The sequence below is a fragment of the Pan troglodytes genome, chromosome 5, assembly GCF_028858775.2.
Source record: "Pan troglodytes isolate AG18354 chromosome 5, NHGRI_mPanTro3-v2.0_pri, whole genome shotgun sequence".
Classification (NCBI taxonomy): domain Eukaryota; kingdom Metazoa; phylum Chordata; class Mammalia; order Primates; family Hominidae; genus Pan; species Pan troglodytes.
The window spans coordinates 159,238,547-159,261,710 of NC_072403.2; the positions used below are offsets into that span (position 1 = coordinate 159,238,547).

Here is a 23,164-nt window from a genome sequence, read left to right on the forward strand (position 1 = left end):
GTGTAATGCATATAGTTTGCCCTTTTCATTTATTTTTACGTAAACCAGTGGTCCCCCAATAGAGAAAGTTAATTCTGCCTACTGAACAGATGCATCCTGAACAAATGAAGGGAAAGACTTTCATTTGATCTTTACATCAAAGAACTTATATTGCTTCACTGAACACTTTAGTATTATTGGAAATTTTTTAGTACTGCATGCAAAGATATATATATATACATACATACACACACACACACACACACACACACAGAAGAAGTCATGTTAAAATAAATTTTTAAACTGTTAGGTTATTTCAAGCTGAAGAAAACCCAGGGCCACACATACCATGATGTAAACGGTGCCTTCAAGTGCATTCATGATTTAAATGAAATCATGAAAAAACAATAAGCTGTAGATATTATCTGTGTTTTATTGTAGAAATTTAGTAAATATATTCAAATAGGATAAGCAGAAAACTATTTTGGAGCTTTTGCATGAGCTGTCACAGAAGTTATAACAATCAGTAGTAAGTATTTTTAGTTAGAAGAAAAGTAAACCTCCTTGTTTTGTTTACATTACAGCCTATGTTGCCTTCTTGGTATTTGAAAATATGAAATATTTTTCTAATTTTATTATGTATAGATATGTTATCCTGCTATTGCTTTGATATGAAATATATCAAAATTAGTATCAATAATACATTTTTGTACATTCATGTGGCTATTTTGTAGAGATAGTGATATTTTAAAATATATATAATATATAACCATTATTTAGAATTAAATTCAGAATTATATTAAAAACAACTATATGTATTTCTGTTCCTGGAAATGTTACTGAGCTCAGTGTTACATGTGTGATATTGAAGTGGGATTTATGAGGATCTGTAAATGATGTTTAACAGAAATAACATGGACTTTAAAAAAGTAACCTTCTAAGACCACTATAAAAGTAATGGTTCTGCCAATGCTGGCAGGTTTTACTCGGTCAGAGAAAAGCTGTCAAGGACATTCACCACTTGACCGAGGGAGGGAAGTACAATTTTACTGGAGAGTGTTATATGCGGTGTCAAATTTTGAGCTGATTCATTAAGATTCAGTGCTTTTACTGGGATATTTTTAAAGCAGAGAAAGAAAACCTTTTATCTACTTCCAATTACATTGTAGGTATTTGCCCCTGGCAAAAAAGCTTTATGAATTCAGCAAATACTTAGAGAACTCTACATGTAACACACTCCACTAATCACAAAAGGGATACAAAAATGAATCAAATGTGGGCCCTGCCTTTTGGAAGTTCATTCCAGTGAGGAAGGTCGTATGTGCATAAATCTAAAATAATAAGGTATTAAGTGGTTAGCATCATATGAGAAATATATAGATAAAACATTAAGGGAACTCAAAGGAGGAGAAGTGATTTATAGCTGAGGAGACTGTGAAAAATTGAATGGATGAGATATTGAGATGTGCCTTTAAAGAAGAGATGTCCAAACGTGATAAACCAAAATACTACTTGAGATCACATATATAATAAAAGATATGTTATAAATTAAAGAAATACTATGAGAAATTAGAAGTTTTTAAGGAAAAAATTACCCAAAAAATCTTAAAGAAATATTAGGTAAGATTATATGATAATATTGGGAGTCACAGCCAAAATAAAATCAAATATTTCTTACCTCCATAAATTTAAGTAGACATTTGAACATATCTACAAATATAAGTATTATCTTCACTATTTTAAAGATCCCTTATTGTACATTTTAAAGATTTCTATGATATGTAGTAGAATGAATAGTTTTAAACTATATATATAGTTTAAAAATATATAGTTTTAAACTGTCAGTCTAACTCTAAAATAACAAGTTTTACCAGCAAATTTATAGTACAAGATCTTGGTTCTGCTAGAGAAACCTTATTCAGTTAATACTATCAAGAATTCCAGATTTTTTGGAAGAAACAGTTAAACACTATTTATAGTTTTTTAAAATATATTTTCTAACATCTAATATACCAAGATTTTGCCAAATTGTTGTAGAGTTAATATGTATATATACCAGGGTCTACCATGAAAGATATTGCACTACTTATTACTATACTGTAATAGTATAAGAACGGTTATTTACTTATACATGGTCTCTTCTTGTGGTCACTAACATGATAACTTGTTTTGAAAGTTACCAGATTTTTTATTTGTACATTTTTCTTGTTACAGCTCAGTATTTATGACTGACCATGTACCTATTCCTTCCATTGTCTTCATTTGTGTAGGTTCTTCATCACCACACAATTCAGATGATGAACAAAAAATGAATAATTTTATAGAAAAGGGTATAGTATCTTGATTTTAAAGTATTTTCTTTTATGTTTAATTTATTTAGTTTACTTTGACTAGATTTTGACATTTTATATCAAAATATTGTTTTCAGTGAAGACCAAAAGCAGAAAGTTTTCCAAGATGGTAGCCAATGATATAGGTAGGAAATAGAAATTTCTATTTTGTTTCTAATCCTTGCTATATGCAGTGCTAACCCAACACCAGAATTATCCAGTGCATTGCATTTTTGTGTAAATTTGTTGTTCCTATGCTAAAAAATAATCTCTTGGGCTGTGTCTCTTCTAAACTCATTGGGGCAATAATTATTAAAAATCAGTTCAATTGGGTTGCAGTTCTTTCTCTGACTTACAGTGTGAATTTCTCTGTTAATTTTATTTTTGCTTTACTTTAAAATAAAGCAGGGTTCAATTTATGCCGTAAGTAACACAATTTTATACTCCGAAGTTTTGAAGCAATGGTTTCTTTATAGTTTTATTTGTGTTTTTTCTACCTTTATTCTGTCTCTCTCATATTTTCAAGGCCCCGTATTTCAAGGAAATGGTTTTCTAAAAGATTGACTCTTTTAGTCTATAATCTGTACCGCCTTTGGCAAAGTTAAATAGGAATTTTCTAGGACTGCCCCTACTCTCTCACCGCAAGTAAAAAATGCATTGCTTCTTGTGAATGTTTTTGTGAATATATGTTGAGATGAATTGCTCAGTCCAACGTTCTCAAAGTTTAAAATTAGGGAACAAAATATATAATCAAACTTTGAGGACATAATCAAATTAGGGTTTTAAGGTCACGAAAGTTCAGATGTTCTCCAAAGATTTTTAAAGTCTTGAAAAACACTTTTAGAAAAAGAGGATAAATTTGATCTTTGATTTAAATTCTAAATTTTTATCATACAGTTATTGTATTATTTCCTCCCAAAACCTCTATCACATATTCTTTGAATTCAGTCAAATTAGAGGAATTTCTAGGCAGATGGAATAGTTTTACTTTTTCTCAACTGATAATGTTTTAGATATGCTTAAATTTTCAAAAATTCTTAGAAGTAACATCCATGTTGTCTGTATTTTATAAATTGAACCCTGTTTAGTCATATTAACGGTGGCTGACTGTTAGCCCCTTGTCATTTTTTAAATAAGGTGGTTTATTCTTGGGCAAAGGGCTCTTCATTTATGGAGAATCAATTATTTATCTTTGTATTTGTGGGGTTTTAGTGACTCTTTTGGTAATAGTTAAATCACTGTAATTATGTACTAGCACTATGGCACAATAGTCTTTAACCAATTTCATTTATTGTGTATTCTATCTTAGTAGTACATTAGAGGTTCTTTTGTTGTCATATTATGCAAAAAGAAAAGATTTTCCTACTTACATTTTACTAAACAACTTTAAGAATTAAATTATCTAGGGATTTTACCTTGCATGAAAGGGACTTTGTACATAATTAAATTTTTAAAAACAATTTTTCTGTCTTATATTTTGTGCTGGGGTTCTATTTATTAAATGTACTGACTACCTTCCCATTTTTTCTGTGTTTTAAATAGAATATGTAACATGTAATACTTGAGCTTGACTATTTGAAAGACTACATTAGAAAATTTATCAGTGTTGATAATGTTATTGGAAGGATAGTTCTTTGATGACATTCTTGCTTTATTTTTCTTATTGGTGAGTTTTACTTTTTGTCACACCAGTTTCTGTAGTTATATATTTTGGGGAAAGCATGTTATGTTAACTTCATTCAGCTTTTCAAAATTTTGGTAGTACAGTTATGCATAATTATTTTTAAACCTCAGGAAGCATTGTTATATCCTTTGGCTTTGTTTGAACCTTTCAGTGTGTTTTTTTAAATCACAAGATTTGGGTATACAGAAGGAAAGTTAGTGTCACTTTTTTTTCTTCTTTCAAAGGGAGACTGCCCCATTTTAGACTGTAAAGTTTTTTTTGCATTTGAAAAACTAACACATTAGTTTATCTCCCTACATTAGTATTTAGTTTTGTTATAAGAATTAGCGTAAAATATGCTATTGAAAAACATAAAATGTCAATGAAACATTGGGAAAAAGCTCATAGATCTTCTGAGGACCTCCCTGTCAAGACTGGTATTTTGTGCATGAAGCTGTGGTGTCAAAAGTATTAGGACTTCTTGAGCATTCTGAACTCACCTTATCATCCGATCTGGTACCTGCTATGAAGTATCCTGAACCTCATGAACTTACCACCTCTTCTTCCTCAATATACAAGCATTTATAGCTTCAACTTATAGGTAGTTATACAGTGGCTGGGAAAACGTAAGAATTAGTACCTCCAGGGTTGCACTAGTAAAAGAGCCACCTTGTGTGGAAGGTGAGTAAATAGCTTGGCCCTGAAAGTTTGCCCCTGAGTTTTACCTGTTCTTCGAGAGTAACTGCTGCTGGTGTCAATTTGTGTGTGTGGGTGTGTGTGGGTGTGTTGTGGGTGGGTGGTTCAGGATGGCAGTCACAATTTAATGGTTAACCCAAGCATGGGAAATCAATCACCCTACCTTTTTTTTTTTTTAACTGCCTGACAGTACAGCTGAGATAGCTGAGACTATAATGATAAGCTTTTTGAATGTATTTAGCCTTTATCTTATAATTTTTCTGGCATGCGCCAGCTTTTTATAAATAATTTTTATCAATCCACACAATAATCCCAGTGGGTTAGTTACTACTGTTTCCCTGTTTTACAGATAAGGAAACTGAATATAAGTAATGTATTTGTTGGTACACAGCTAATAAATGAGAGCAGGATTTACACCCAGGTAGCCCCACTCCATGGTCTGTCCTCTTAAACACTGTGCTATGTTATCTCTTAATACAATTTACAGAAAACTAAAGGATTCAAAAGCAAATTCATGGTGTGATTAATAACCAGATAATTTGGTTATGGCCCTGTTCTATCTACACAATAATCTGGAAAAAAAAGATTAAGTTCTGTGTTAGAGCCAGATCATGGATGCCATCTTGGTACCCATCACTCAAGTATAATATAGTGTCTGGAAGTCTACCTTCCTCAAAGACTAGACTCAAAGGAAGGATAACTAGAGCAAACTCTGGAGTACCCTAGCCCATCTACCCAAAGCCTAGCTTCATAGTTTATTTCCTGATTGAAAACTAAAATCAGTTGAATGATCCTGACAATGACCTTGATCTTGCATAAGAAGAGCAGCCTATAAAAAAATAGTTTTAGTCTTGTGAGTTTGACAGCAAAAACATAACAGAATATAATGTAATTGCAGCATCCACAAAGAAAGCTTCATGCATGTAGTATGTATGCATATGGTAATTTGTTTTGCCTGTGTATACCTTATAAATTTTTATTAGTAAAATCTTGATTACCAACATTTTCAAAATCCATAGTTTTTCTGTACTGCTATAAATCACTTAGAAAATAAGATAGGTTATCAATTTTTTATTTACTTGTTATTTGTTTTACAAAAATTTGAAAGTATAGAGTTTCACAAAGCTTTTTGTTATTTTTAATTTATATAAAATAGTCCTACAATGCATATCTTTGTTAATGTATGAATCAAATTTTTCATGATATCCTTATGAATAAAATACAGCCTACATGCTAGCATTGTTTGATAAATTTGAAACTACATGATTAACCTTTTCTAAATATTATTCTATTTCATTATGGTTTTGTTTCATGCTAAAAGTAGATTTCTAGCTGGAACCCATAGTCTGTGACCTGGCCTATATCCAGTTTTATTACTAATTTTCTTATGGAAGGAATGATTACCAAATTCCTTCTGGTTACATGAAGTTGTGAGGGGAAAATAATACCAAGGATAAAAAATAATGACTCAAAATTATGGTTACTTAAATGAGTGCTTTGCCAAAAACAAGTAGAAATAATAGCTTCATTTATTGGGCACCTCCTAAATTCTAGACACTATACCAGGTATTTTTTTATGTGGTATTTATTAATGGAGGGAAAATTATATTTCCAAGGTTACTTTTATCTCTCCAATTCTGAGTTAGCATAATTATTTAGGTAAGGGTTAACTTACTTAGCAAAAACTGGAATAATTTTTGAATTCAGTTTAAATGACAATAATGTTCTTTCAAGTGCTGTTTTTATTAGTTCTCTTACACATGAATCTCAGTGATTCCTTTTTTAAAGTGTTCCAATATAACTAAAGTCTTCTCTTTGTTGTTTTATTCTACATCACTAACTCATTAACTCACACAATTTTAAAGCAGTTCTAACACCTTTATTTTTCAAGAAAAGAAATTGAATGTCAGAGAAGTTAAGTGACACATCCAAAGTAATGCCCCATGGTAGTGACTTAGGACTGAAATCCAGGCTTCTTGAGTCTTATTTTACTATGTATAGCATGTTTCACACTTCATACTCAACTATCTGCCTTTTCTTTCTTATGTGATTGCTTTTTCTTGTGTGTCTTCTCAATTCTTTTGTATCTACAAGTTAAAAAATAAATTCACAAAGGTTCATTTAGATTTGTTGCCATATGAATGAAAAATTGTATATTAAGTCGTATTTTAAGTTATCAAATTATTTTATTCATTGTAAAACTCAAAATAGTGCTGGTATTTCTACTTTACATTCCCCAGTATTCAACCTGAAACGTGGCTATTGAATTTGTAGAATTTAGCTTTTATATTCAATCCACAAGATGGCTATTGAAAGGAGACGCTCAGTTTGAAAGGGATGATTAGTAGTGTACAGTGATACCATTTTTACAGGTGATTTTAATATTTTCTATTTTGGAAGAAAATTATTTCTTGCCCTTAATTGGTCAAGAACTAAATTTTATAGGCAGATACTTCAAAATTATTATATGAGTCTGAGTACTAACAAATTTTTTCTTTTTTAGAATGAATAAAAATTGGAAAGTATTGGCATATTGTATATTTAAATTTAAATTTTATTTTTGAATGTATTTTCTGTCAAATTTCTTAATAAAATGTGCTGGAAAGTCTGTGTTTCATATTCCTGTACTTACTGTATGTGTGCTTATCCCTCTATTGAACTGTCTTTTTTTACATTAAAAGGATATGCAATGACCTTTCTAGAAATAAACTGTAGTTTGCTTCCTAGCATAAAGAAAATTAGTCTGAGTTAGTCACATTACTGAAATAAACCTTTGTCAACTATTATTTGAACAAAACTATAAATGTGGCAATTTATGTTCTGTCATTACTTATTTTATTAGTTTGTTAGGATAGCCACCACAAAATACCACAGACTGGGAGGCTTAAACAATTCGGGAGGTTAGAAGTCCAAGATCAAGGTGTCAGTGGGTTTGATTTCTTCTGATGCCTCTCTCCTTGGCTTGCAGACAGCTGCATTCTCATTGTATCCCGACATGGGTTTCTGTGCAGAGTACAACCCTGGTATCTGTGTATCCACATTTCTTCTTCTTATAAGAACCAATCAAATTGGATTAGGGCCCAGCCTAAGGGCATCATTTTAACTTAATCACTTCTTTAAAGGCCTGTCTCCTAGTATAGTAGAGGAACTGGGGCTTAGGGCTTCTATATATGAATTTTGCAAGGATACAATTCATTCCATAACACTTACTGTGTTAGGTTTATGTAATACCTTGTATTCGGTACAGAATTCTCTTTGAGATGTTGCAAAGAGTTTAATTATGATGTTATTTAGACATTAAGTTTTATGAATGCTTGGAAAGCAGATGGGTCAGGAAAAAAATTGAAGACAAAAGCTCTGGGAGTTCAAGAATGAAAAGAACTTGGTATGGTCAAGTCTTTACTAGACAAGTACTGATATCTTTGAAGATTTACCTCTATTTCAGGTAATAGATATAGATTCTATGGGTATTTCCAGAAGTCGTCTTTTTGATTAACAGGTCTGTATTTAATTTGCCCTCTTTTTCACTTTATTTCTTTTCATTTGTGAAGAAATTCATCATTCTATATAAGTAAAATTCCAATGACAGTTTTGGTTCATTTATTCATTGCAATTATTTATTCATTGTGTTTATTAAACACACACTAAATGCTGGAAACAGACATATATAGAGCGTTTACAAGATAAATTCTGTTTCTGAACTCCTGGGATGTTTTAGCATGGGAGATAGACATTGGTATTATTAGTTCTAATGGCTACTAAAATACATACGATACGTGACAAGAGAGTTTCTACTTCTTGGTTCCACTTTTCTTCTTGGATTCCTTACTATATCCTGCAAACTTGAGTTTTAATTCCTTTACTATCTCAGTTGTTTTATTTAACACAAATACATTCCAACATTATCCCTTTCAAGAGAGTAGTGTTGGATCTCTGCCTGTGGTGACAAAAGTAATATTGTCATTTTATTCTAATTGTTGAAACTCTCAGTATAAACAAAAATCAACTTGCTTTTATGACAGCTTCATCAGTCATAGTTCTTTTTACCTTTTACCTTTACGTTATTTTTTACTATAAATTTCAGATTCTAAAAAATGAAGTTATAGTTCCGTTTTTCTTTCAAGAACGCCTGTTTAGAAAAAAGATGTGGACACAGTGGGTAGAAAAACTAAAGGGAAATTACAAAACATCTGTTTAATTTGCTTCTCTTGGACATCATACATCTTTTCTTGGTATTGAAATTTGCATTGCAGACATAATTATTGTGATCAGGTATAACTTCGTCATTCCTACTAAACAAATGCAGCTCTTTACTGTTTATACAATCAGACAGTTTGATGTCCTTATTCAGGTTTATAAGAAGAGAGCAATGACCCACCTTAACAACCTGCCTACACTCTCTGAGACTAGTTTTCCTCAGACTGAAGAAACCTTCTGCCAGAGGCAAGGGTTGAAGAATACACAGTGGAAGAAGAAAACAGAAACAATGTGTCTTTCAATAACTCATCCAGATTGCATGCGTTCAGTTTGAAGGTCACAATAGAAGATGAGTAACTTCAAGACATGAACAGAAGTTTCTTGATAAGTACAGTGAAACGAGCTAGCTGGGTAAATGAGTTTCATAAGTGATTCTGGGACTCCTGAGAATTAGAAATATGAACATCATAAAATTGTTGGACAAAGTCTACAACCCCATCATCACAAAGTTATACCAGTGTACAGAGTACAAGCCAGGAGGACCAATTGACTAGAGGTTCTCCAGAGATGGGTCTACTTCTTGTAGTGGTCTTGCCATCAAGGAGGTTGGCTAAACAGACCTGAAGCGAGTATATTCCCCAGAAGTCATAAAAATTGAAAGATAAACGGCCAGGCGCAGTGGCTCATGCCTGTAATCCTAGTACTTTGGGAGGCCGAGGTGGGTGGATCACTTGAGGTCAAGAGTTCGAGACCAGCCTGGCCAACATGGTAAACCCCGTCCCTCATAAAAGTACAAAAAAATTAGCCAGGCATGTTGGCGGGTGCCTGTAATCCCAGCTACTGAGGAGGCTGAGGCAGGAGAATTGCTTGAACCCGGGAGGCGGAGGTTGCAGTGAGCCAAGATTGCACCACTTCACTCCAGTGTGGGTGACAGGGTGAGTCTCCTCAAAAAAAAAAATACAAACTTTTAGCCAGAAGTTCAACTTTAGGCCTTAGGTTTGGGACTTAGCAACCCACTAAAAACAACTATAAAAATTGGTCAAAAGATACAAGCTTAGTATTTCCAGGCATTGAACAGCAGGCTTTCCAGGACTGTCATCCTTGAGAAAATGGAGATACATGAGGTGAGCCCCATGTTTCTGCCACCTTTCTGCTCAGCTTTCTGCGACAGAGCACGTTCCCGTTGCAGCACAAGTGGAGCTGCAGTATCAGAACCTAAGGAGGCAGAGAGTGGAATTCTGGGTTGCTGGCAGGACTGGAGTATTTGCTAGAGAGGAGGAACTGCTCCAAGAAGTCCTAGAAGTCTCTGGACATTCAAACTAGGTCCTGAGAACTGTATATTTTAAATGCTTGCATTGGAACTGTTTTAAACCAATGATCTCAAGTCTTTGTCTTAAGTTAGAAAAAGAAGGGCAAATTAAATACCAAGTTAATAGAAGGAATAAAATAGCACAAAGTAGATATCAATGAAATAATACATAAATAATAGAGGTAAAGAGTTTTCAAGGATGAAGGTGAACAGTTTTCAAGTATGAAGACAATAGGCAGACATTTCTAACCATGAAAGAAGCCAAGGAATACAGCAGTCGTTTTTAAAAACTACCTCATGATGAAAGTTCCACAATTAAGTACTACAGCAAAATAACCCAAGAGATGGAAAGCCATGGTAGGAAGATTGATGTTGATCTTTAAATCCATTTAAACTTAAAAGCTACACTAAACCTTTGTGCAAATTGTGATTATAATATACCAGTTTTAAAACTTATAAATGTGAAAGTAATATAACTAATACAAATCAAGAAGAAGGAATGTTTGATCATAAAAGGAAAAGAGGGCTACTTTCCTGATCTTTCATAGCTGAGAGCCAATATTTACTGTCTAATAGTTACAGAAATATTTCAACCTCTGAATGTTTTACACAATGTATTTTCCTATCCTTGGAGCTTTTAAGAAAAGATACATCTTGTAATAAAAAAAAGTTTGAAATACAGTAGTCCTTTAGCTTCACTTTAGTTAGATGTAAGGAAAAGCAAATGTTTATTGTATTTAAGCATATAGTATCACAAGTGTCTGCAAATATTTATTAGTGGCTATCTGTATACAAAGGACGATATCGGATGTTCAATTAATTTAATGGTTATTTCTGGTTAGCAGGATGTTGGGTGATTGTTTTTAATGTGTACTTTTCTGTATTATTTGAATTCTTTATAATAAGAATGAGTTATTTTTACAAAAACAGTTTAAAATTTTAGTTTAAATGTTAGTAATGACATTATATCTGGTTAACAATTGCTCTCTGAAGTTTTCCCAGCTTTACACTAAAGTACCTATGAAATCAAAGAAAAACATGGACATTCAGTTTCAGCAGGAATTAGGTAAGGATACGTGATCACAACCCAAGTCAACATTGCCACTCAAGACAAAGCCTTGGTAGATACTGCACAGTTCTTCTGCCTGCCACTTACAAGCATTTAGATAGATGCCTCTTCATGCAAGGGAAAGAAACCCATTACAGACATCCTAGGATTTAAATCCTTTCCCTCCCTTCCTCCCTCTCCTCCTTCCTCCTACTCCCTGCCCCCACCCTGTGAAAGGCATGCATGCAAAATAGACAAGATTCAGAGGTAGATAAGCGATAACTAGTTAACATTTCAGATTTCTCAGCTGCACTCAATACAGTAACAAAATGGACCAACTTCTTAAGTTTTGAGGGGATATAGTTGTGAGCAAAACTTTGACATTTTACCAAAGTTACATATGTTTTTCTTTGTTTTCATCTAAACAGTTTTTGTAGTATTATACTTAATATACCTTTGAAAAAATACTAAAGGCACACTTCAGAGCTCCTTGGAGTTGGGGGAGTAGTACTGGCATTAATTTCCTCCTATAAAACTCTATCCTAAGGAAATCCAAAATATATGCAAAGATTTATGTACAAAATTTTTATTCCTGTGTATACTGAAAAATTGGAAAATGCCTAACTGATTCATAAGTGTTCATATAACTATGCAACCATTAAAATATACTGACAGTTAATGACATTAAGAAATGTTTGTTTTAATAGTGAAAAGCGGCAGGATACAGATTTCTTTATATAGTTGATCTCAACTATGTAAAGAAAAGTGGACTTTTAAAAGTGGTAGGAAATATGCAAAAATGTTGCTTCTGACTATGGGCATTAATAGTGACCTTTTTTCTGTTTCTTTATTCTTTATTGTCCAAATTTGCTATGAAAACACATAATGCAAAATAACTCAAAGATAAAAAAGCATGTATAACATAAGATACAGTAAGAGAATATAATCTGATATGGCCCTCTGAATCTGTTAATTAAGAGGATACATATTTACATTCATTCTGTGCATTGAAAAAAAAATACAAGCTTTAAAATATTTTCAGGAAGAAGCTAAAAAACATCCTGAGTTTAAGACACCTTATACAAGAGTTGATACTGTGATTTCATCAGTATATTGTTGTAGAACAGGCAAAACTGATCTGTGCTTAAAAAGCATTAGAGCCGTGGTTATTCCCGGAAATGGGACAGGGATTGATTAGGAAGAAGCATGCATGTCCTTTTTGGGGTGAATGGTAATGTTCGTTATCTTGCTTGTTCTAACAGTTTGAGTTACAGAGGTGTATATATTGTCAAAACTCAGTGAATATACCTTTAAAATTTCTGCATTTGTATGTAAGTTTTACATCAAAAGAAAATATACTGTTAACCAAAAAAGAAATGTTTGGGGAACATCTTGTTTCGTGAAAATGTACAAAGTCTCTCGCTAGTTTTGTCTCCACATCCCATGGTCTTAGATAAGTGTTCCAGACTGAGATAGGGTATAAATCCCATGTACTCCAGTTGACACCTTGTGCCTACCTTTGTGAGTAGTACATACTACACTTTGGAGTTGTTTCATCTAATGTGAGCTCCTGGGAGGCCAGAAGTATATCCCTGCCCTCTGGCACATTACAGGCATATGCCCAGTAGATATTTAATAAATGAATATTCACACCTCCACATGTAACAGGTTTTTCTGTACTCATGGAAGGCCTTAACTCTGTATTTTTAAATATTACTTGATAGCTAGAATTAACACAAGTAACAAAAGTTAATCTTCTAATGTCATTTCAAGTTCTGCATTCAAGGAGATTGCTTAAAATTTTATCCAAATATAATAGCAATATGGCTGAAGTATCTGTCAAAGTTGGTGTCCAGGTTGCGGATATCCACTTGCAAACTGTTTCGGGAGAAAATAATAAATTGACTATATTAAAATTTATATGACATTTATAGTAAAATTACTCTATTCAACAATCTTTCCAGTCATTTTGTGTGTGATTTTAACCTCTCAATAAAAATGTTGAAACTAGACTAACTGAGAATTATTTGGAAAGCTGGTTAGTTATATTTAGTATTTTTTACATAATAAATTTAAAATAGTACTAGAAAAAAACTTTTATTCTATGGGAGAGGTTAACTTAAATTTTTAAGAATACTTGAGCTTATATAAAATTTTTTTAGTAGAAATCCTAAGGAAGATCAAAAGCATGCACCTAGAAAATTCAGAAGGAAATTTTCTGCTGGTATATTTTTTGGCAGCAATGTATGTATAGATGGTGAATGAAAGCATAAATATGTTAAATAAACATTCCTAATTGATTAAAATATGTATTTAACGTTTAATGTATTCAGAGATGAATTTGTTACTTTTATAAATCACTGAAGTTATTACTCTTCTTTGTTTAGCCATATATATTTAGTTTTTGAAATGAACTTAAAAGGTTGAGCTTATTATAGTGGTGCATTGCATTCTATACTTTTGTCCTAAATTTTTTTTATGGTTTTGTTTTAGTTACTTAGAATTTTGCCATAGAATTAGAATGAAGGAACATTAGGTTATTTGCAAGTATAGTAGTAGCTCATCTGTATAGTGTTTTACATTTTATGACAAGTTTATATCTCACCTTATTATTAACAATAAATAATAACATTTATTAAATCATACTGTGTGCCAGGTATTATGCTCAGTTCTTTGCTTATGTCATCTTACATAATCCTCACAACTATCTATCCTCATATTACAAATGATGAAACTTGAAGTTTAGAGAGGCAAAGTGATTACTAAGGTTACACATGTAGTAGTTAGTTAAAGTGGGTTTGAACCTAGGTTTCAGCTGATTCCAAACCCAGTCCTAACCACTATACTTATTCTTCCATGTTTATTGAGGCTTGTTCACAAAATGTTTTTGGTGGGCCTAATTATGTAGACGTACTGGGATTAATAGTTTTGTCTTGGTTACTACCATGAAGTTGCTTAGTGTCTAAGGACCTTGCTACTCAAAAGTGTGGTCCACGCACCAGCAGCATCAGCAGCTCCTGGGAGCTCATTGGAAATGTCTCTTAAGCCCTAGTCCCAGAGGACAGAATCAGGGTGTGGATTTTAACAAGATCTCCATGTGACTGGTGTGCACATTCAAGTTTGAGAAGCAAAGGATTTAAAATAACTTGATCAAATCAGAGTAGTGATGTCTAGAGAGGCGGCGTCCATATCATATGATTTTTATCTAAAAGAGTTACCTTTAGACTGTGCCAAATTTATTTTCTACATCTGATATCATGCACATTGTATAGATACTACTTATCAGTCTAGGTATATTGCACCTATGATATGTGATGAAGATCTCTGGATTTTTCAATGTGTAATGTTGCCTTTTGGAGGACTGTTTTAGAGATACAATATTTTCTAATTTTAAGGGTATTGGATTTCAAGCACAAGAACAACCGTGTATGTGACATCAACTAACTGCAGATGTTATTTGGCCATTTTAGTTTTGTATTGCATTTTCTTTTTTAACTGAAATTTTTTATGTTGGTGAAAATGGGGTGACTTTTATAAATTTAACCCATTCTTGTTTGCTGAAAGATACTAATTAAGTTAATGAAGCTGAGAAGTGAAAATTTGATGTCCCTTCCAACCCCCATTCCTTCCCAGTCTGCCTAATGCCTCTTTCCTAACACTGGATTTGTCATTTTTTTAGATGTGGAAGTCATGTACTATGACTGGATTTCTCTTTGTTTACATGGCGCCCTTATGGACTAGCAGGGTCTGTGCTTTAAATATCTCCTAACAGTCCAAAATTTAACCTAATATATTCATTCCTGTATTAACAAATGCTTTTTGAAAATTTCACATAGGAAGCACTTTTCTTTTACGCATGCACCACCACTAACATAATAGATATAGTTGAACAACGCCTAACTTTAAATCACTTTCTAGATTAAGACAATAACTGATTTTGAGGATGGAAAGTGGATTCCAGTAAGTTTATACATTCATTCTTTTTCCAAGATTACAGAAAAATGCCTGTGGTTTGCATCTTATGTAAATACCGTAGTTTCAGATTATGCATGATCTTATTTTGTTTTTCACTAAAATGTAAATAGAAGAGTTAACTTATATCAAGGAGTGATTGAGTCAGATATTGTATAATGTAATCAAATACTTAAATTTGATTAGATATAAGTTTGGCCTATAAGCTAGAAATTAACTTAAAAAGTAATGAACCCAGCCAGGCACGGTGGGTCACTCCTGTAATCCCAGCACTTCGGGAGGCCAAAGCGGGTGGATCACTTGAGGTCAGGAGTGAAACCCCATCTCCACTAAGAATACAAAAATTAGCTGGCAGTGGTGGCTTGCACGTGTAATCCCAACTACTCAGGAGGCTGAGGCAGGAGAATCCCTTGACCCTGAGAGGCGGAGGCTGCAGTGAACCGAGATCACACCACTGCATTTCAGCCTGGCAACAGAGTGATAATTTGCCTCAATTTAAAAAAAAAAGAATGAACCCAGTAGCTATGAAGATGATGAGCTGGAAAGATTTTATATCACATACCCAAACTTAGTCTTAGGCCTCTACTCTCTTTATCTGCAACACCTTTCTTCTGAGAAGTTACTGTTTCTCACTCAGAAAAGCCTAACCCTTTCCTGTGAGCCTAAGAAATAATTAAAAGTTAGAATTTAAAAGGCTTCCTTAAAGTAAAAATTTTAAGTACAAAAAGATATTACATCAAGTAAGTAAAAACTTTTAAAAAGTTGGCCAGGCATGGTGGCTCACGCATGTAATCCCAGCACTTTGGGAGGCCAAGGCAGGAGTTTGAGACCAGCCTGGGTAACATAGTGAGACTCCATCTCTACAAACATCCAAAATAGCCAGGCACAATGGTTACATGCCTGTAGTTCCAGCTACTTGGGAGGCTGAGGTGGGAGGATCACTTGAGCCCAGATGATTGAGGCTGCAGTGAGCCTTGATCGCACCACTGCACTCAGCCTGGGCGATTGAGTGAGACCCTGTCTCAAAAAATTAGAAAATAAAAAGTTGAAAGGATTTACTTTCCACTCCTAATATTACTCATCTTTTATTTATCTCGGCATCTAGATTTAGTAATAAAAGTATTCACTTCTATTTTGAAAATCAGTTGATATTAGTATGAATCAAATATTCTTCAGAATTTTAAAAATGTCTTTTATTTTTCAGCAAAGATGTCAAGGAAGTTAAGCTTACCTACTGACCTAAAGCCTGATTTAGGTAAGTAAAATAAATATTCAAAATAATTTAACTCCCTATAATGGGAAGACAAGGAAATCAGAAGATTTATAATTACTGTAAGATAGTCATTGGAAAGCAAGTTTAAAATGACTAAGATGCTTAAGGTTTAAACATTCTTTGGAATAGTCTTTAGAATGCTAAATGCTAAATTAAAATGACAATTATAATACAAATTCAAGCAAACCACAAGAATATATTTTCTTTGCCCTCTCATACTTTGTCTGAACAGAATTTAGCATAAGATTGAATTTGTGCAATTTTAGATTAATTTTTGTTAAAAGTGGTTATATCCCATTTAACCATGTGAAAACCTATTTTGAACTCTATAAAATATTTTTATACTAATGAAATACTTAAAATTTAAAATAGATTAACTTTTTTCTGTATTACAGTGAATCATAGCAAGAATCATCGTTACTAACTTTTTGATTATAATAAGTTGGGAAATATTTCTTCCACAGCACTTTCTGTGCAATTCATTTATTATGAAAGCAGGATGAATATATTCACACATTCATTTTGCTTTATATCTAACCCACAAACAGCACCTTGATATCACATAGGGACAAATGACATTTCAAAAAAGATAAAAGTAGGATTTCATGTAATACATATAAAACATGGTATCTTTTTAAACTCATTTTTTATTTAAGAAATTTCTGTTGCCTTTAACTAAATAGGTATGATTGTGTAAGGATGATTTCACCCACCTCTATCTTAGAGATAACTAGGTTTTCTCCCTTGCATTAGCCCACACCCCTCACCACTGTTTATTCTCTAGATTTCTTGACTATGTTTGTTATGCATCATACAAACTTAGGTGTTGGTCCATTTAAACTTACTAATTTTAGCATTTCCAAATCATTATCTTACTTCAGTTTTGCTGATAGAAAGCATGTGATTATGAGTGAGTAGGCATACAATATATTCCACTGTCATTTGTAGAAAGTTTCATTCATAGGAAAAACAACTTAGTAGAACCCTATAATATCCCTAGTATAAGGGAACAAGAGTTAATCATAGAATATAGGATAGTAGACATTTTGAGAAGGTCATAGTTTTCTCCACCAAAAAAAAAAAAAACAGGTATAATTTGAAACCAAGTATATCTGAGGCATACAGTGTGCATTTTTCCCCTATAGCAGAATCCAGAGTTTTCATCAGACTCTAAGAGGCCCAGGATTTCAATAGCATTAAATATTACTAGTTAAAGTGGCTTCGTGTATTTTAGTTTCTTAAAAATCTGGGTAAACACATGTAAATATACTTTTAAAATTATAAAAATACCATAGCCAATTATTTTTTAAGGCATACTCACATTTACAAATCATGTAAGTAATTTAATTAAAGTATGTACTCCATGCTTTCATAGATTATTCACTTTATGGTTTAGCTAGCATGCCCATGTATGCCCTATGCCAATTATAACTTTGACTAATGTATACCTGTAACATTCCTGTGTTGCCTAAGTAATGTCCCTCAAGTTATTTTGTTGTTGAACTGTTACTTGGTAGAGATTCTTGGCTGCTAATTACTTTACATTGGTCAGGGAGGCAATGGGGAATAACTCCAACTATATTGATAGGTTCAAACTGCCAGATGTTGGTAAAGCACTGAGGCCAATGAGCTGTTGTGCAGCTCCAGAAGCTTCTATGCATAGAATTCATTTTTTGCTTATGGGGAAATTGTGCAGCACTGTACTTGCACTATAGCTTCACCATCCTGGATTCTGTAACCCAGAAGTCAGAATCCATGGGTGATTTTGTTACACTTATGATTGTCACATTTCAAATGTCAGCCATAGGAGGCAAACATCAGAACCATTATATACTTTGATATGAATTAGTTTCTTACCCTGATTTTTACCTGAACAGATTCAAATCTTGGCATTATGTTTTGATTTGGGAATATAAAAGTTTGTTGAATAAGGCTCTCTGTGGGGAGGAGAAAGTGATACATACAAGTAGCATGTTGTAAGTATGCAGACAGTAGCATGAAAACGGTGATTTTATGGCATGATTGTATCAGGTACAGCTGGATGGAGGCATTAATGACAAATTTTGTCTGAGTTTAGATCAGCTAAAAAGATCACATATTCAAGCACATTTCTGACATCTAAACTAGAACTTTAATTCTCAATAATAACCATAGCGTTCCAGCTGTATGATAGTGGTGATATGGCTGTTTGGAGTTGCCTAACAGAAAGTTTTAGACTTGGAGACAGACACAAATTCTGACTCTACCACATACTAGCTTGGTCATTCTGGGCAAGTCACTTAATCTCTCTGAGCCTCTGTTTAATTATTTGTTAAATTGTGATGATACTACTTTTCAAGGTGGTTATGTAGATTCAATAAAATGATAAATGTAAAGTATTAGTGCCTGGCACATGGTAGGCCTTGCTTAGTGTTAGTTATTTTCACTTCTGCTCTTATTACTAGAGCTACTAAAATTAAACTTTTATTCCATTTATTTACTTTGCCAAACTTGTATAAATAAGCCCACAGAGACCCATAATGCTTAACTTAAAAGGAGTAAATGGAAGTTGTAATTCATGAATTGCTGAAAATTCTGACTTTTTTTCAAAAGTCTAGGCAGATAATAAAATAAGCAACCTATTTCTATTAGTTTCAAACTTGACTCTTATTCAGGCAGTTCTTCCGTTTTGATCTAGCTTTAGAAGTTGCTTTGGTAATCTAATTTTTATAGATAAATTATGTAATAAAAATACAATTTTAAGTTGTGCATTTTATATAGTTAAATTAGTCTATTAAATTCAAACATTGCTCATTTGACCTATGAGTTAACATTTAAAATATATGTTGTTGTGAATCACCTCTTGTAATTTTAATAGTTATCAGTAAGAGTTTTTCTACAGGTTAATTTACAATGAAATCTATATTATCTACTTTTTTCATATCATTGTTTTCTATTACTATCACTACATCACAACTGAAAATGTTCATTTGCCTTGTATATGTATGCTTTACAAGTAACAAGTGTATTTATCATTGTAAAATTTTAAAAATGTATTTTGCTAAAATAACTTTGGAAACCATAAAGAGTTAATAAATATTTGTAATTAATATCATTACAAACTGTATTGAGGTGTTGATTAGGAAAGTTGTTTCATTTATAGTAAGTAGTTCTTTTCTACCGTATCATAATTTGTAAATTATGGAAATGCAATCTCAAGCAAAAGAAAGACATTTTTAGAAAGTACAGTTTAAAAAAATGATCCATAGTATTATCATAACTAATAACATTGTTTTCAGAGGCTACCTGTAATCAAAGTTATGTTGCATATAGTTATTGGGGATATTTTTAATCTATGAATCTAAATTTGATTGCAAAAAACTTTTTGTAAGGTATAATTAAGATTTGGCTATACCTTTTTTGTTTAATAAAGTACAACTTAGAATTTAACATGTTTTATAGTTTTCACATTTTGAAGAGTCCTTTCTTTCACAATAGCCTTGAAAGCATGTGATTTAGGGAGTTATTAGATGTAAGTAGTAGAAGCTACTGAGAATTTTAATAAATCCTAATGGAACAGCAGAAGCGTTGGTTTAGACATTCTCAACTATAAATCTGCCTTCAGCAAGTGTTTATTGAATTCCTTTCACATGCAAGACACTGTGCGAAATTCCAAAGGGTATCAAAACGACACAGTCCTTGCTTTCAAGATACTTGCAGTCACTTTAGAGTGAGGCATGAGAAAAGTCAGAAATAACTACAGAACAAATGTACTCTAAGTGTCATGGGAGAGATACATGGCTATAGGTATGTAGTCAAGAGGGAGAGAAACTATATAGGTTGTAGGAATCAGGAGAAACTTCAGGAAGATGACAGTAACTGAAGTGGAAAATAAGCAGAATCTTGATAGGTAGGAGAAAAGGCTGATGCAAAGGCACCAATCAGAATACCTCAAGCAAAAGCCTAAAAGTAGGTAAGTGCAGGTTATGTTTGGAGAAAATTGTGTGGCTCTATTTATTTCTCACAATGAACTGAAATAGGGTAGCATTGGGAGATAAGGCCAGGAGGGTAGATTAAAGATATTTTGTGAAGAGTCTTAAAAACTTGAGTAAGATTATAAGCATGATTAAATAGGAGCTACTAAGGATTTTTTAGATTGAGGCCACAGAATTATAACTATGCCTTATAAAATTTAATTGTGTTGTGTTAGTAGTGAGATGCTGCTGGTGAGGAGATCAGCTGGGAATTGTCTAAGTAAATGGTGATGAGAACCCGAACTTAGGATAATGGAAGTAGATTACCAATGGAAGGAAGGAAACAAAAATGTGCAATAAAATACCTTAGGGCTTGGCATCCCATCAGATGTATAGGTCAAATGAAAAGGAGAAACCCAAACTGTGGCTCATCTTAAGTGTTTCTCCCTATGAGAACAGAAGTGTCATTAATATAAATAGTGCCATTCGAAGAATTTACTGGTTTGGGGGAAATTATATGCTTTGGTTTTGCATAGTGAGACATAAGTGGAAAAAAGTCAAAGAAGTATTTGGAAATGATGTTCCAAGAGAAAAAGGAAAAGGCTAGGGCTTGAGACAAGCTTGGGATTAGCAACAAGGGAAGGTAGCTGAAGATGAGAGACATTTTATTAGTATAATTTTTTAAATGCGCCTGTCATTACAGACAGAGCTGGGTAAAGGAATTTGCCTGGTATCAAGTGTGAGCCAGATGGCAGTTGTACATTTTGGTGAAAATGCCTTAAGTGAATGTGGATTGCAGTTAAAATGGCATTGAAGAAAAATGGGAAAAAAGCTAAACTTTTGTTGATTAAAGGTTTTTATTTGGGCAAATCTGAAAAAAAAAAAGATCCATCATACAGTAAATTAGAAGGTAGAATCAGAGTACTTCTAAATGCATTTTTTAAAGGTAGAAAATGGAAAAGACCCACACTTGTCACACTCTACCAGTCATGGATTGTATTACCAAAGGAAGGCACAGTACCATGAGAAAGAAGGTGCCAAGGGCTAAGCAGCCAGGACCCCAAGGATTGCACACTCAGATATTCATCGGGAGGCACCCGGTTCGGTTCTGAGGAGTGTGGAGTTGTTTGTTTGTATATTAAGAAAAAGGGAAAATTTATTAGCATAAAAGTAAATTGTTTTTGTTTTCAATTATACTTGATGTTTAAACAATGCAGGTGTTAAGGACACCAACTCCTCTGCATATAATTTTTGATCTCCAAAAACTTAACTTCTAAAAGCTTACTGTTGACTGAAAGCCTTACCAGTAACATAAACAGTAGATTAACACATATTTTGTATGTTAGATGTGTTATATACTGTATTCATGTAATAAAGTAGGCTAGAGAAAAGAATGTTATTAAGAAAATCATAAGGAAGAGAAAACGTATTTACTATTCCTTAAGTGGAAGTGGATCATCCCAAAGCTGGTTTTTCCATAGAGTAGACTGAAGAGAAAGAGAAAGAGGGAAGGGTTGGTCTTGCTGTCTCAGGGGTAGCAGAGGTGGAGGAAAATCCATGTAGAAGTGGACTTGTGTAGTTCAAACCCATGTTGTTCAAGGATCAACTAAAATGAAGTGAATATTAAATATGCCGTAGGTTTTGTCTTCTTGCAGATTAACTGTTTGACCAAATTTATATTAAAAAACAACACAAATAACTTATTTTATAACTTGAGCAATCTCACAACATTTTTAACCGTTTCAGATGTAAAGGATAACTCCTTTAGCCGATCACGGAGTTCAAGTGTAACAAGCATTGACAAAGAATCCCGAGAAGCGATCTCCGCTCTTCATTTCTGTGAAACATTTACTCGAAAGACGGACTCGTCCCCTTCCCCTTGTCTATGGGTTGGAACAACGCTAGGAACAGTGCTTGTCATTGCACTGAACCTTCCCCCAGGGGGAGAGCAAAGACTTCTTCAGCCAGTAATTGTGTCTCCAAGTGGTATGTATTGCTGCTGCACTTAGAGTTACATTACAGGTGTGATTTACTATGATAGAAGCCTTTGTTTTTCATTCTTGAATTGATCTAAGAATTCTAAAATGTAAAGTAAATGGTGACAATGATGGCCTTATTTATTTATTTTTTTAATTATTATACTTTAAGTTTTAGGGTACATGTGCACAATGTGCAGGTTAGTTACATATGTATACATGTGACATGCTGATGCTCTGCACCCACTAACTCGTCATCTAGCATTAGGTGTATCTCCCAATGCTATCCCTCCCCCCTCCCCCCACCCCACAACAGTCCCTAGAGTGTGATGTTCCCCTTCCCGTGTCCATGTGTTCTCATTGTTCAATTCCCACCTATGAGTGAGAATATGCAGTGTTTGGTTTTTTGTTCTTGCGATAGTTTACTGAGAATGATGATTTCCAGTTTCATCCATGTCCCTACAAAGGACATGAACTCATCATTTTTTATGGCTACATAGTATTCCATGGTGTATATGTGCCACATTTTCTTCATCCAGTCTATCATTGTTGGACATTTGGGTTGGTTCCAGCAACCTACTCATCTGACAAAGGGCTAATATCCAGAATCTACAATGAACTCAAACAAATTTACAAGAAAAAAACAACCCCATCAAAAAGTGGGCAAAGGACATCAACAGACACTTCTCAAAAGAAGACATTTATGCAGCTGAAAAACACATGAAAAAATGCTCGCCATCACTGGCCATCAGAAAAATGGAAATCAAA

The 23,164-nt window shown here is 33.4% G+C and overlaps 1 protein-coding gene across 3 annotated transcripts in view; it reads left to right on the forward strand.

Annotated features, from left to right (window-relative positions):
• The window catches only part of STXBP5 (syntaxin binding protein 5), a 185,580-nt gene that overhangs the window by 132,050 nt on the left and 30,366 nt on the right, over positions 1-23,164 (forward strand). The window contains exons 20-23 of one of the 3 annotated variants that reach the window (XM_003311531.7): positions 2,250-2,309; positions 2,408-2,455; positions 16,399-16,449; positions 22,167-22,406. In XM_003311531.7, the coding sequence (XP_003311579.1) occupies positions 2,250-2,309; positions 2,408-2,455; positions 16,399-16,449; positions 22,167-22,406 (399 nt within the window). The remainder of the gene's footprint in view (positions 1-2,249; positions 2,310-2,407; positions 2,456-16,398; positions 16,450-22,166; positions 22,407-23,164) is intronic. The other 2 variants (XM_016956444.4, XM_003311530.7) reach the window with 2 other exon arrangements.